At 36.9% G+C, this 14,541-nt stretch overlaps 1 protein-coding gene across 1 annotated transcript in view; it reads right to left on the reverse strand.

Annotated features, from left to right (window-relative positions):
• Window position 1: 1 nt before the first annotated feature.
• Window positions 2-14,541, reverse strand: part of MSH2 (mutS homolog 2) — a 74,670-nt gene continuing 60,130 nt past the window's right edge. The window contains exons 10-16 of the mRNA XM_014833066.3: window positions 14,097-14,247; window positions 11,826-11,923; window positions 7,510-7,755; window positions 6,229-6,433; window positions 4,761-5,008; window positions 2,268-2,443; window positions 2-449 (exon numbers count right to left, since the gene is read on the reverse strand). Coding sequence (XP_014688552.3) covers window positions 279-449; window positions 2,268-2,443; window positions 4,761-5,008; window positions 6,229-6,433; window positions 7,510-7,755; window positions 11,826-11,923; window positions 14,097-14,247 — 1,295 coding nt within the window. The 3' untranslated portion in view covers window positions 2-278. The remainder of the gene's footprint in view (window positions 450-2,267; window positions 2,444-4,760; window positions 5,009-6,228; window positions 6,434-7,509; window positions 7,756-11,825; window positions 11,924-14,096; window positions 14,248-14,541) is intronic.

A 14,541-nucleotide genomic window follows, 5' to 3' on the forward strand; every position in this document is an offset into this window, starting at 1 on the left:
ATTCCATAAACTACATAATTTTATTTATAAAATTCAACGTATTGCCTACTATTGCCCATGTCCATTTAAGTATTCCTCATTTTTCAGCTCTCATTTTTCAAAATAAAGATCTTTGAAAATGTACTCAAGTAGAACAAAGTATTACTAAATATTTTATTAAGTTGATATCCATGGGCATCAATTGCCAACACTATGAAAAAAGGTTAATATAAAACAATACAAAAGTATTACAGACAATAGCTTATCAAGATTATCTTCACTCCATTGATGTGATTTTCTCATGCCGTAACCTTTATTCGTGAGATGATTTCATTTACAAAACTATTATTCTTTGCTATCACCTCAGCTTTCAGCTGTTTTAACTTTATCGTGATGTTTTCTTCTGACATTTCAGTAAAGGGCACTTGCTTCACCTTGGATAGAAACTCTTGAATAATTTTTTCACCTTGCTGAAAGACAAGTGAACATTCATTAGTCTTTAAAATGTCTTTTCTAAAAGTCACGTTACATAGTAATGAATTGTTTCACTAAATTTCTATCCAAACATACCACCCAATATATATAGAATATATAGCAAAGCACTTGGTTGACCGTATTTCCTCATAGCAAATCATTACAAGGATATTTAGTGTATTTTCAGCTGCTAATGACAAAGGGGCCGAATACTTTAGTAGTTCCCAAATCCCTCAGCTTTTATTCTTCTGGGAAAAAAAGAACTCAAAGTTTATAAACACTGTAAAGCATAAACAGTCTCTGAAAATTTAATACTCATACATATGCACAGGATGTTTCTTTTTATTTTACTGCCCAGTTACTGCCATTCTAGAGAATATGGTTCTGACTTGCCAAGTGTGACCTGTGGCTAAAGTCCACAACCCACATTCCTCATCCATAAAATGGGGATAATATTACCAACCTCACAGGGCTGTTGTAAAAACTGCAGAGAATTAATATGTGTAAAGTGCTTGGAGCAGTGCCTGGCAAAGGGTAGGCACTATGTAAATATTTATTATTGCAAATGAAGCAGAACTAGAAAGTCTGCTTTTCACACAGGGAGCTAGTTGGTAGTAAGTACCTTAAAGGTGAAAGGTAGATAGCCAAATGATAAGATACAGAAGAAATACTTCTCTATTAAATAACAAGTGTACTTTTTTTCAAATAAAGATAAAATCTAGACTGAGTAACACTGATAGTTATGATTGTCTCCCTTAGCTTAAAATTTTAGCAAAATACAATGTAATTAACATTATCAGAAGTACATGGCTTCTGTTCTAACTGGAAACCAGAGATTCCATAAAAGAGCCTATCCACTCCCAGACTAGTGACTGCTGCGGTGCTCATACCAAGACCACTCATATTCAGGAGGGCAATTTCCACACTTAAAAGCTATTAACAAGTTAGAATACATTTCTCCTGCTTGTACAGGTACCACAGATAAAAGAATACCTTTTAAGCTCAAAAACCAAACATATCATCTATTATTGGTTTAATAATCATCTCTCCTTTGAGTAAGAACAACAACAAAAACTCACTGGGTAATAGCTAAAAATGTGATAAGAAGTTGTTGCAATGTATAGCACAGTAAATGCTGCCAGGACCCCACAGTGAATTATGATTCTTTTATTTTCATTATTATAGAGAACTAATACTCTTTTAAGTTTTAAAAAACACATTGGGCATAAGCTTATATCTTTCTGTGTGAACATCTAAACCTCACCCTCACCCAGAGAAGGCCCAACTCAGGATCCACTTCTCCCATGAGAATTGAAACATCCTGCTCACAAGGAGCTTTCCTGAGTAAACATTTGTCATATGCCATTTTATTCTCTATGACATATTCATTATTCTTGTTTCCCCAAATAGATTCTAAACAACTGGAGAAGAGAAACTATATTCCTTTGGTAACATCTTAACGATGCACCAAGTAAATACACAATTTAACAACTTGATCTATTCGTTTATGAATTAAAGATGTGCTTGGACATCTCTAACTCTTTTGAATTACTTATTTTAAACCTAGACTAATATTCTTATCCTCCTCCTTTTTACTGGTACTTGAACTGCTATCTTTCATCATGCAAATGTACGTAGTGCAGAAATCAAAATGATACAGATGGAGTTCTTGCCATGCAAAGAAATCTAAGTGAAAGCCATAATGAATAATCAATCAACAAACATTAGATCACATAGGGAAGAAACTCACCTTGGTGACCTGCTATATGTAACATCACAGAGATTAAATAAACTACAAAAACAATCTGACACACCTCTCTTTCCAGATAGCACCTCTTTGCTGCTGGTTCCATTTCATCATATTCTTGTGACTCTCCAATATTCTGAAACTCCTCTAGTTCCAGGGCTTTTTGTTTAGCACACTCTATTACATGCCTAGGGAAATTAGCAAGCTCTGCAACGTGAATCCCAAAACTTTGATCACAGATACCTACAAGAAATTTGGAGGGTGTGAGAGGCAGCGTAGGAAGAGACGGCAGTTTATGTAAATGGGACTTTATACTTCTCACCTTGTCATTAGGAAACTTAATTTTGTATTATTTCAAATACATTAGCCAAATGTTTCAGAGCAACTTAAAGGAATTTTAATTAAGCCTCCAGTGAGAAGTGATTATGACTTGGCACACAGTGCTGCATTTTATCTTTGACAAATGTAGTAGAAATCATAAAAATAGCAGAGGAAAAGCTTGACAGATAATCCTCAAAGGCCTGGACAAATATCTGAATCTGCAGAAAAATTAATCAACTCAGTATCTCTCTCAGGTTTTCTCATTTCATAAGGGAAGAACTAAAGTACTAAGAAAAAAAGAGATCAACGTAAAAGTGTCACTAATTAGGAGGAACATTTAATTCAAACTATACTGACATTATTAGTGAATGAATGGTCTATCGTCCTATCCTCCGGATCTGCCTACATCATTTTCTAGAGATGGCGACTCTGGAAAATTGGCCAAATATATTTAAATATTTACAATACTTTTCTTAGAAAAGTTACTTACCATTCTTACATAATCTCATTCTGATTCTAAATTACTGAAAACAAATGATAATGGAATTTGACTCAAATCACTAGTAAATTTAGAGACTAGGTAGCTTATCTTCATCCCCATTTGCAGAAAATAAACTGATTTAAGATATTTCTTCCGGAAGTTTAATACAAATGATGCTCGCAGTTATTATGGAACTTTCATTTTGCCTCACTTATTTATCAACTATATATGGCCTAGTTATATATCTCATGCATTCTGGAGCTGGATACTTGCACAACTAAGAGAAACAAGTAAAAACAAAATAGAAAAAATATTCAATAAACATCCACAGTGAAGGATGAATTTATTCCTATCTTCTCCATACTTCATCTGGTCTTTTTTATATTCTGAACCCATTTCTATATCACACAAAATACAAATAATGATTTAAAGGCAAAACCTTAACTTTGTGCTAAATGCCAGGTCCAACTAAAAGTATCTATATTCTGTATCAGTAACAACAATAATGTAAACATAGCAAAGCAAAAGGATTCCCACTGAAGCACAAGTAACAAAGGATAAAAAGAAACAAAAAAGGGGCCGGCCCTAGGGCCGAGTGGTAGACTTCACAGGCTCCCCTTTGGCAGCCCAGGGTTTCGCTGGTTTGGATCCTGGGTACGGACCTAGCACAGCTCATCAAGCCATGCTGAGGCAGCGTCCCACATAACACAACCAGAAGCACATACAACTAGAATATACAACTATGTACTGGGGGGCTTTGGGGAGAAGAAGGAAAAAAAAATCTCATTTATGTGCAACCAACTGATGAAGAAAAATGTGTTCATGGAAAATCAGAAAGCCATCTAAAAAAATTTCTTCTGATAATTAGTGAAATGTTTAAGTAATAAACACTTTATAGTACATTAATTTCATCAAGTCAGTAATCTGATTAGCTGCAAGAACCACAAATGACAAACTTTCCTGAAAGAATAAAATGCTAACAAGTCAGTCATTTCTCATGTGTTAACTACTAACAATTTCAAGATTTCTGGAAACACCAACTTAAATGAACCTGTTTATATAACACACCCTTAAAAATAATACAGTCAAGATAATTACAATATGTAATTTTTTATTTATTTTATTTTTTAAATTTTTATTTATTTATTTATTTTTTTGAGGAAGATTAGCCCTGAGCTAACTACTGCCAATCCTCCTCTTTTTGCTGAGGAAGACTGGCCCTGAGCTAACATCCATGCCCATCTTCCTCTATTTTATACGTGGGACGCCTATCACAGCATGGCTTTTGCCAAGCAGTGCCATGTCCGCACCCGGGATCTGAACCAGTGAAGCCCGGGCTGGCGAGAAGCGGAACGTGCGAACTTAATCGCTGCGCCACCAGGCCGGCCCCAAGTAATTTTTAAACTAACAGCTAGAGCCTTGAAACTTCAAAAACTTATTGTTACTATTGAGTAGCTAATTTGACGGGAAAACACACTGCCATGGGAGGCAGTACAAAATCCCTCTGTAATGATGGTCAAAAGTACAGATTATTCTTTCTGCAACAGTTTCAGAATGAGTGGTCCCACTACAAGACACAGAAATACAGATAACATTTCATGTCCCTGCCCTTAAACTGAATTAAGAGGTAAATGTGTTCTGTAAAAACACCAATAATACATACTAACTTAGAGTAAGGCGATCACTGCCGATTTCAATAGTAGTGAGTTTCCCACTGTCACACTCTGAACGTATAGGGCACCAGTGGTACACACGTACCTTTCTTCACCTGATACAGCATGGTTAAGGTCTCTTCAGTAGTTAATGCTGTGACATGTAGATTATTAACAGTTGGTATTTGATTGGCCAAGGCAGTAAGTTCATGAAAATGGGTTGCAAACATGCAAAAAGCACCAATCTTGGTTGCAATGTACTCTGATATAGCCCATGCCAACCCAAATCCATCGTAGGTGGAGGTTCCTCTTCCCAGTTCATCTATGATTATTAAAGAATCTTTGGTCGCAGACCTGAAACACATAATTACATGAAAATTTCCCATAATATGTGGTAACGCAAAAAACACAATTAAGACAATACAACGGGCAAGATGTGCTGCAACGTAACAGATTGTCTTAATATACAAAAAAATTCAGCAAAGTCAATAAAAAGCACTGAAACTTCAGTAGAAAAATGGGCATGGACATGAACAACTGATGGAAGAAGAAACAAATGGTAAATATTTTTTAGATTACCAATCTTACTAAAAGTAACCAAAGAATTTCCAAAGAAAGTGGCTATCATTCATTTCTCGCCAATCAAATCAGCTAGGAATTTTAAAAAATAGTACCACATGAAGATGGGACAAAGGTGTGATGCTACAGACACTCGTATACACGGCTGGTGGTCATATAAACTTGTGAGCCTGCCACACCCCTACCAATACAAGATATTAGGATTCTTTCTTTTCTCATCTTTAACCAAATACAAAGAGGAATTTTTTTTTTTTAATTAGAGAATTTGACAGTTCTTCATGAGCCTATTGGTCATTTACTTCTTTTTCTGTGACTTGCCATTGACACCTTTGCTTATTTCTTTAATTTTTTAAGTTATGAATATTAACTTGTTGACTAATTACTACACGGAACATTTGTATTGCTTTTATAATTCCCCACAAACAATAATCAACACATAATTTACTAAGGATCTACTATATGCATAATACTTTAGAAGACACCAAGAAACAGAAGGCATAGCCTCCATGCCTTCAAAGAAGCTCCTAAAAAGTGGAATAAAAACAAGACATTTCAGTAACCTCTAAAATAAAAACCTAATAAATTAAAGACACGTCAAAGAGTTCAGAGAAGCACTCATGACCTTAGGCTTAAATGAAACGGAAACCATCAGAAAGGTAGAATTTCCATCATTAGAGCCTCTAAAGATTAGAAAGGATTGGGGTAAAGGGCAAGGAAGGACCATTCCAGGTAGTGTGAACTGTGTAAGCAAAAGCCAGGTAGCCGGGGAGATTTATAAGGTGAACAACTAGCAGAAACCGTCAGGTAACTTTAAAAATCAAAGAAGCTTTCCATAACTATCACCAGTCACCCTTTCAAGATAATATAAAATATATAAAGTCCACAGGAAAACTATTAAACTAGATAAAAGTTCTCCTATGTTCTATTGATGAATCTGCAAATGTACCTCTCACAGGACAGGGACATTCAGTGCCATTAACAGGAAATGCACTCACCTGAGAATAGAAGCAGTTTCTAACATTTCAGCCATGAATGTGGAGACTCCTTTCAACTGACTGTCACCAGCACCCACCCGGGCCAAGATGCAGTCCACAATGGTCACTTCTGCCGACTCACATGGCACAAAGCACCCAATTTGGGCCATGAGAACTATCACCCCCGTTTGGCGAATATATGTTGATTTACCTCCCATATTGGGGCCTATCAAATAAAGTATATCAAAAAGCAAGATTATTCATTTATTTCTGCTACTAATACATCAACTGCTAGTCCTAAATTGGACATTGGCGACTAATCACCTCAGTCATACGACACGGTATACAAGAAGCAGAATCATAGGCTGCCCAAAGATGCGGACAGTTACTGCCCCCTCTACTATAATGCTGTTTTCTCTCCAGACAAACCTACAGTGCCCCCTTCACCAAAAGGACCCATGAAAAATATACCTCACCTATAATTTGACTGTGCTCTAGAAAGACCATACATTTTCCCACAGTTCACAGAGCTGCCTGCAGGCTAATTTTATGATATCCAAAAAAGTAGTACAGGCCTAATTGATAACTAAACTGATTAAAACAATGGCACTATTAGTGAAAGGATCAGTATGGTCAAATCCTTTAAATCACTTCAACTCCACACTAAAGCCCTAAGACACGATCTTACTCTTGGAAAATGTACAATTTACTTTAGCTTATATAAACAACTTGAAAATGCCTTTGGGGAAACAGAATACAGTCATCATTTCCCAAAAACATTTGCCCAAAGATTCCTACACCACCCCTATTTTTGTTTTGTAGAATCTGGTTAAGATCTCTCAAAACACGTTAGTTTGAGATACTGTATATCAGTCTAGAAGCAAGCCTACTTTTGTCGAGTTTCAAATATAGTGCCATGTCTTTCAAAGAAGTGCTACCCTAAGCTGAGGTCATTCCAGAAGCCAATTCTGTTTGACCTTCAATGACCCCACTATTGAAAGGTCTGGCTCAAAGGTAAACTTTGAGGATGTAGGGATGTTCATTTTTAAATGCACTGAAACCCTGGAACAAGTTTCATATAAATACAATATTCTCTCACAAGCTTCCTCCCCCCTCCCAAATCTTCCCCCTAATCTAAATGTGAATATACTACTAACTAGTACAAATAACATGTTCTTTTTCTAAGGTCAAGGACTAGGATTTTCTTCATCAATTTTAAATATATCTCCACTCTAACATTAAAAGAAGGGAAACATTACCCCAAAAAGCCTATAAACTAGGTTTTGTGGGGGTTTTTTTTACCAGTAATGATGTGGAACATCTGTTTATCTTTTTCAAAGTGAACGTCATTAGGAATGAATGCAACTTCATCTTGAACTTCAACACAAGCATGTCTGGATGCTCTCAGTGTAATTCTTCCTTGTCCTTTCTCCAAAATGACTGGTCGCACATACGGAACAGGTGCTCCATTTGACACATGAGCAAAGCTGACAACAGCATCTAGCTGAGCCAGCACATCGTTGAGCGTCTGCATTGGTTCTACATAGCCTAGATAAAAACAGAAGATGGACACAGGAGTGAACCACAAAAAAATACACAGCAACAGCTAGAAGAATGAATGTAAACCCCCCCATGTGGGGATTCAAAATCTATTTCCTAACTTATATACTTCAAAAAAAAATTAGGGGCTGGCCTGGTGGTGCAGTGGTTAAGTGTGCACGTTCTGCTTCAGCAGCCCAGGGTTCACCAGTTCGGATCCCGGGTGTGGACATGGCAACGCTTGGCACGCTGTGCTGTGGTAGGAAGTTAGCTCAGGGCCAGTCTTCCTCAGCAAAAAGAGGAGGATTGGCAGCAGATGTTAGCTCAGGGCTAATCTCCCTCAAAAAAAAACTAACAGAAGTTTGCCATAACTAAACTTGAAAGGAACACCTAAAACTCAACATGAGGCTAAAATGTGTTGCTACATCTTCCCCTACTATGAACAGATTTCAAAAATAGAAAAAGTGTGATGCCTTCCCTTACCAAAACCCATTAAAATATAAAAGCACACAGCTGCTTATAAAGAAATGAGGTAGAGGTTTAAAAGAACCCAAAACCTAAAAAGGAAAAGCTTTCATAATATATTGATACGGTAAGAAAAGAAGGGTGCAGTAATATTTGAGGCACACCTGCACTTTTAACACACACCTTCTTCTAAATTTTAAGAGGCTGAAACCAGGATGGCATTTAACAATTATCATAAGAAACATGCAAACACCAGGTAGCAAGATATACTGTGACTGTCAAGGCCCGTGCTTGTACCACCTGACCATGAGACTGTTAGTTGAGCTCTTCTTTTTTTTCCAACACTACCACATGCAGTTGAATTTTAGCATAAATTTAGATCCATAATTGTCACTTAAAATACTTTGAACAAGATTCTACTCTGCTAGAGTATTAAAACTAGAAGCTATTATGTACATTAAAAAGTCCCTGACACATGCTGGGCAAAGCATGTTTCAGCAATAAAAATGGTGAAAATTTTCAGAATAGATTATAAAATGTTAATAAGTTGGAGGGGTTGGTGTAACAGACCCACATGTCATGTAGCACTATCACGCGGACATCAATGTGTCAAAAGCTTCAACTTAAGGGACATTCAAGAGAATGGTGTTTAATTTTAGGGAAAAAAATTATGAGTTTAATCAAATGGCAGCAAATTTGACTTATCTTTGATTCCCTTGTTCCCCATAAAAGTGATAGTTTTGAGGGGTTGGCCCCGTGGCCGAGTGGTTAAGTTCGCGCGCTCCGCTGCAGGCAGCCCAGTGTTTCGTTGGTTCGAATCCTGGGCGCAGAGATGGCACTGCTTATCAAACCACGCTGAGGCAGCGTCCCACATGCCACAACTAGAAGGACCCACAATGAAGAATATATACAACTATGTACTGGGGGGCTTTGGGGAGAAAAAGGAAAAAATAAAATCTTTTTTAAAAAAAAAGTGATAGTTTTGAAAATAAAAATTAACTTATGAATGGCTGAATACAAATAATTCTCTTACTGTTTTACCACTTTTAAATTTATTCCTGTTTTACCTTATATCTATTTTTTAAAAAAAGGGAAAAAATGAGCTCACACTACCTTATCATGTAGCAACAGAAGTCTGTTGCTGTATCAAGGAATCTGTATTAAGAACACATGGAATTAGGGGCTGGCACGGTGGCACAATGGTTATGTGCGCACGTTCGGTGGCCCGGGGTTTGCCGGTTCGGATCCCGGGTGCAGACATGGCACCACTTGGCACGCCATGCTGTGGCAGGCATCCCACATATAAAGTAGAGGAAGATGGGAACGGGTGTTAGCTCAGGGCCAGTCTTCCTCAGCGAAAAGAGGAGTGGCAGCAGTTACCTCAGTGCTAATCTTCCTCCAAACAAACAAACAAACAAAAGAACACATGGATTGACACATTTCTTACCAGCTACTTCAAAGCTGCCTTCAGGACAGTCTCAGTTCAGTTCATCTAAGTAAAGCCCACACTGTAATGCATGTAGTCAAGTATTTAAAGATACTTCTAACAAAAGGAGTTTCTAAACAAGCTACTGCCATGAATTGTCTGGTGGGCCTATCTTAAACATTAGTGGAGTACTTACTAAAATTTCTTTAAAACTCATAAAATTTCTAACCTAAGAATAGGTTTATAATAAAAAAGAAACCCAAAGCCTCTTAATTAAAAGTCTATACTTGGTATCTCACATCATCTGATTCTCAACAGCGTCACCTTCTCTAATTTAACACCAAGAAAGAAAACTACAAAGACGATCCATTACATTTTTAAACATTAAAATCCAGCAGCTTTAACCTAGTAGGTGCTTAATGAATATTAGTTAACAGTATTTTTTGAGGAAAACTCACAGTTTGAATATATAGTGTTTATGGGTTCTTAAAAATGTAATCTAGGTTCAGGAACATAATTCAAGTAGAAAATTATCATGCTACAGTTATGATACCACCAAGCAAAAATGTAATCTTCACAAATTTCATTCATCAACACCAATACATAATGCGTATTAAAACCCTTTAACTTTTGTTTCTTTCTGATTTACTATGAAAATTCATAATAGTAAAACAATTTACAGAATTATACATGCATAAGTTTTAAATGATTGTTTTACCCCTAAATAATTCAGCATGTATATCCTGAGAACAAGGACATCCTCCTACTTAATCACAATACACACCCAAGAAATGTGACACAGATATCATATTATCTCATATTAACTTTGCCAATTCCAATAGTGTCCTTTATAGCTATTGCCTAACTCCAACCCTTAGTCCTGGATCCAGTCAAGGACTGTCTACTGCATTTGACTGTCCTGTCTCTTTAAGTATCCTTTAATCTAGAACAGATTCCTTTTTTGCTTCTATGACGCTGACATTTTCAAAGAGTTTAGCCATAAAAAGAATGTCCCACAATCTAAATTTATCTATATACACAAGACACTGGGGCCCGCCCCATGGCCGAGTGGTTAAGTTTGCGCGCTCTGGTTCAGTGGCCCAGGGTTTCACTGGTTTGGATCCTGGGAGTGGACACGGCACCACTCATCAAGCCATGCTGAGGTGGCGTCCCACATGCCACAACTAGAAGGACCCACAACTAAAAATATACAACTATGTACCAGGGGGCTTTGGAGAGAAGAAGAAAAATAAAATAAAATCTTTAATATACACAAGACAACAGGCAAAGCCTTCCAGCTTCACACATCACCCACACTAAACAGACATTCACTCATGCTAAGGGCGATACTACAGTGCCAAGTCACCTGTCCCTTCAATAACAGGATACTCATCCCAAACAGTGCCTCGAGAATGGACTCTGAAAATGTATAAAATGGCACAGAGAACTCAAAAAGGCCTGCCTCATGTGTAATTTCTATTTTCTTTTCAGTGCTGTTTATTTCCATAACCAAGAGTATGATGGGGCCGGCCCGGTGGCCAAGTGGTTAAGTTCGCAAACTCCACTTCGGCTGCCCAGGGTTCGCATCCTGGGCACGGACATGGCACCATTCATTAGGCCATGTTGAAGTGGCATCCCACATGCCACAACTAGAAGGATCCACAACTAAAAAAATATACAACTACGTACTAGGGGGATTTGGGGAGAAAAAAGCAGGGAAAAAAAAGAAGATTGGCAACAGTTGTTAGCTCAGGTGTCAATCTTTAAAAAAAAAAAGAGTATGAGTCCATAGATCATCTAAGGTATTATCCTTGGACAATCCTACCATATTATCCTACAATTGGAAAATCCTATAAAATTATCCTACAATTGCCTTGTAGCCTTTGGTGTCTCTTTGCCTTGTTATAACTACAGTAAGTTTAGCGCTTTTCTGTACATCTTTATTTTTTAGGGTATTCCCATTCCTCAGCCTGCACTAGCATATCTTTCTATGTACAAGAGCAATTTCCAGTTACTTTTCCTACCACAATACAGCATGCATTCTTTTATAAGTAGCCTAACACAATAAATAGTCACTGTATCTAACAGTTTTTTGAAAAACCACTCTTCAAACATCCTGATGTTTTTTCTGTTACCAAAAACCAGGTCATATTCAGAATATTTAATGTATTGGTTCTATTAAATTTACCTGAAGAAATATTGACAATTTCTTTAACAATGGCATCCTGGGCTTCCTCATATTCAGTTTTATTTTTGGTATACTCTTCATTGAGAGAAGTCAATTTACTGCAAATCAAGATAATGGTATTATTAAAAATATTAAAACATCTACTGGAGGTAATATGCACTACATAACTATACATCCAGAGTATCTAGGCTATAAAACATCAAAACAATAAATAAAGTGGAAACATCAGAAAACTGGCAACTCGTTAGGGGCAGATGTGGCTGGAATTCAGCATACTAACATTTATGCTGTTTGGAAGAGCCTGCTGGCACAATTCTTGCTATAACAATTATTCCCTTGAGTAAAATTCTGATCTGTGACCTTTTCTAAAATATTTAAGTGGAATAAGTTTTCATCCTTACTTAAGATAGAGGCCATTACCCCTTTTAACACAAACACACATACAAAACACATCAAACATGGTTTCTTACTATAGTATAACTGTTTTGATAGTGAAAGTTATCAAAGTAAGGAAAACGTCTGAAAACTAAATCTTACTGAGTAATTTAAAGGGAAAATGAAAATTACAGGTTGAAACAAGAAAGATGAGAATAAAGAAAAAAATATTCACTGGTATCAAAGGAAAAGAAGGAAATTTTAAAAAAGGACAAGATGAGGGATCATAGAGGAAAGGGGGAAGTACTTACCAGAAGGAAAAGGGCATCAGTCAACCAAGGCAATAACTGTGCACTTGACGGATTAGCCAATGGCATAATACACATGCGCAGCTCAAGAATGGTATATGGGCAAGCAGCACAAAAAGACTAGTATGAAACAGGCAAATGGAAAGAATGAAAGGAATAAAAGCAAGAGGCAAAGCCAGTATGAAAGTGAGACTGCTACATGAAGGGAAGAGACGCAGGAGACAAAAGCAGATGGGCAGAGACCAAATTGTGCAGGTCATGATAAAGACTTTACATCTTTCTAGATAACAGATAGACATCAGAGGTTTTTACGAAGCAGAATTATACGATTACAGGGTCAGAAACATAGCAAGCATTCAATTTACTGACAAAAATGAATGAATGAATGAATTTTTCACAACTTATGGAATCACTGTGGTCATTCAGTTCAATCTCTTTTATATATGTTACAACTAATCAATCGGTGATTTGAAGATGATTACAATACCCCCCAAATTCTGTCTTATCTAGGCCAACAAATATATTTATTTCTAGAATCAGGGATATAGTGTGGTGGAAAAACAACTACTACTAAATTTGGCAACAGAAGATCTAGGTTTGACTACCTAGTGTAGGTTTGAGTACCTAGTGTTACTAGTTGTTTGATCCTGGGCAATTGGAGTTTCAGCTTCTTCATCTAAAAGATGAGAGAAATATACTTGTCCTATTTATTTCAGAGAGTTGTTATGAAGAATAAACTAAACAGACTGAATGTTTTCATCACTGGGGTGTCTGAACACCTAGAATAATGTCCGCACATAATAGATACTCAAAATACTTGATAAGTAAATGGATAAAAGGGGATCGTAAAAAGCTACCTGTAAGGTACTGGGAATATTTGGGAGGGGTGGGAGTAAGGCCAGCCACAATTCTAGTACAGTACAGGAGCAAGGACAAATTCCCCCTCCCCTGCACCACCATATCACAGAAAATTTATTTTAAAATAATTCTATTTTCACCTATGAATAATTTGTCTGAGGAACTTCCTAACATCAGCAAGGGAAAAGGCAGAAAAAATTGGTTAAGATCTTTTTCAGCATGAAATATGATTAAAAAAAAAGTTGTAGGGGGCCGGCCCCATGGCCGAGTGGTTAAGTTTGCACATTCCACTTCGGTGGCCCAGGGTTTTGCTGGTTCAGATCCTGGGCGTGGACATGGCACCGCTCATCAGGCCACGCTGAGGCAGCGTCCCACATGCCACAACTAGAAGGACCCACAACTAAAATATAAAAATATACAGCTAAATTACACAACTATGTACCAGGGGGCTTTGAGAGAAAAAAGAAAAAAAAAACTGGTGAGAGTGATACATGAAAGAATCATCTCAAAAACAGACCCAAAGTGCGACTTCAGCCAAAGAGGAAGAGACGGATTATTTAACAAGCGGTGTTGGGATACCTGAATAGCCTCTTGTAAAAAAAATAAAGCTTCAACCTTACCTTATGTCTTATCAATTAACAATAAATAAGGTAAAACTTCTTTATCACAGAACATTCACATTTCATCACAGAATAATTTACTTCCATGGAACTACTGCAGGCTTACAAACCTGTTGGTAAATTTAACACCATTCTTCTGGATATCTACTGTACTGAAGTTTTTATTGTTACGAAGGACTTTTTCTTCCTTACATGTTACACGAAAGTAATATCCAAATTGTGTGCTGGAATCCAGTTTAATCTGTTTCCCAGGATCTAAGCCTTCATGATTAAGAAAAAAGAAAATGTATGTCATGGATATCTGCAGCCATTTTTCAAGGTAAATGTTCAAAATAATTAAATCTAAAAAGTGAAAAACATACTTTTATTACACGACAGCATGCTGGAAATTATCATCATCGTCTAACTAGAAAAGATTCGAATCCTACTTCACTTCACTCAAAAACTGCATGAATTAAGGATTATCTATAAAATCCTTAAACTTCCTTATTAATAGTTTCTGGTATGGAAGCGTGATCTGGGTAAACCCATCCACCCAAGGCTGCAGAGCACCAG

Source organism: Equus asinus, chromosome 6 (genome assembly GCF_041296235.1).
Source record: "Equus asinus isolate D_3611 breed Donkey chromosome 6, EquAss-T2T_v2, whole genome shotgun sequence".
NCBI classification, from domain to species: Eukaryota; Metazoa; Chordata; class Mammalia; order Perissodactyla; family Equidae; genus Equus; species Equus asinus.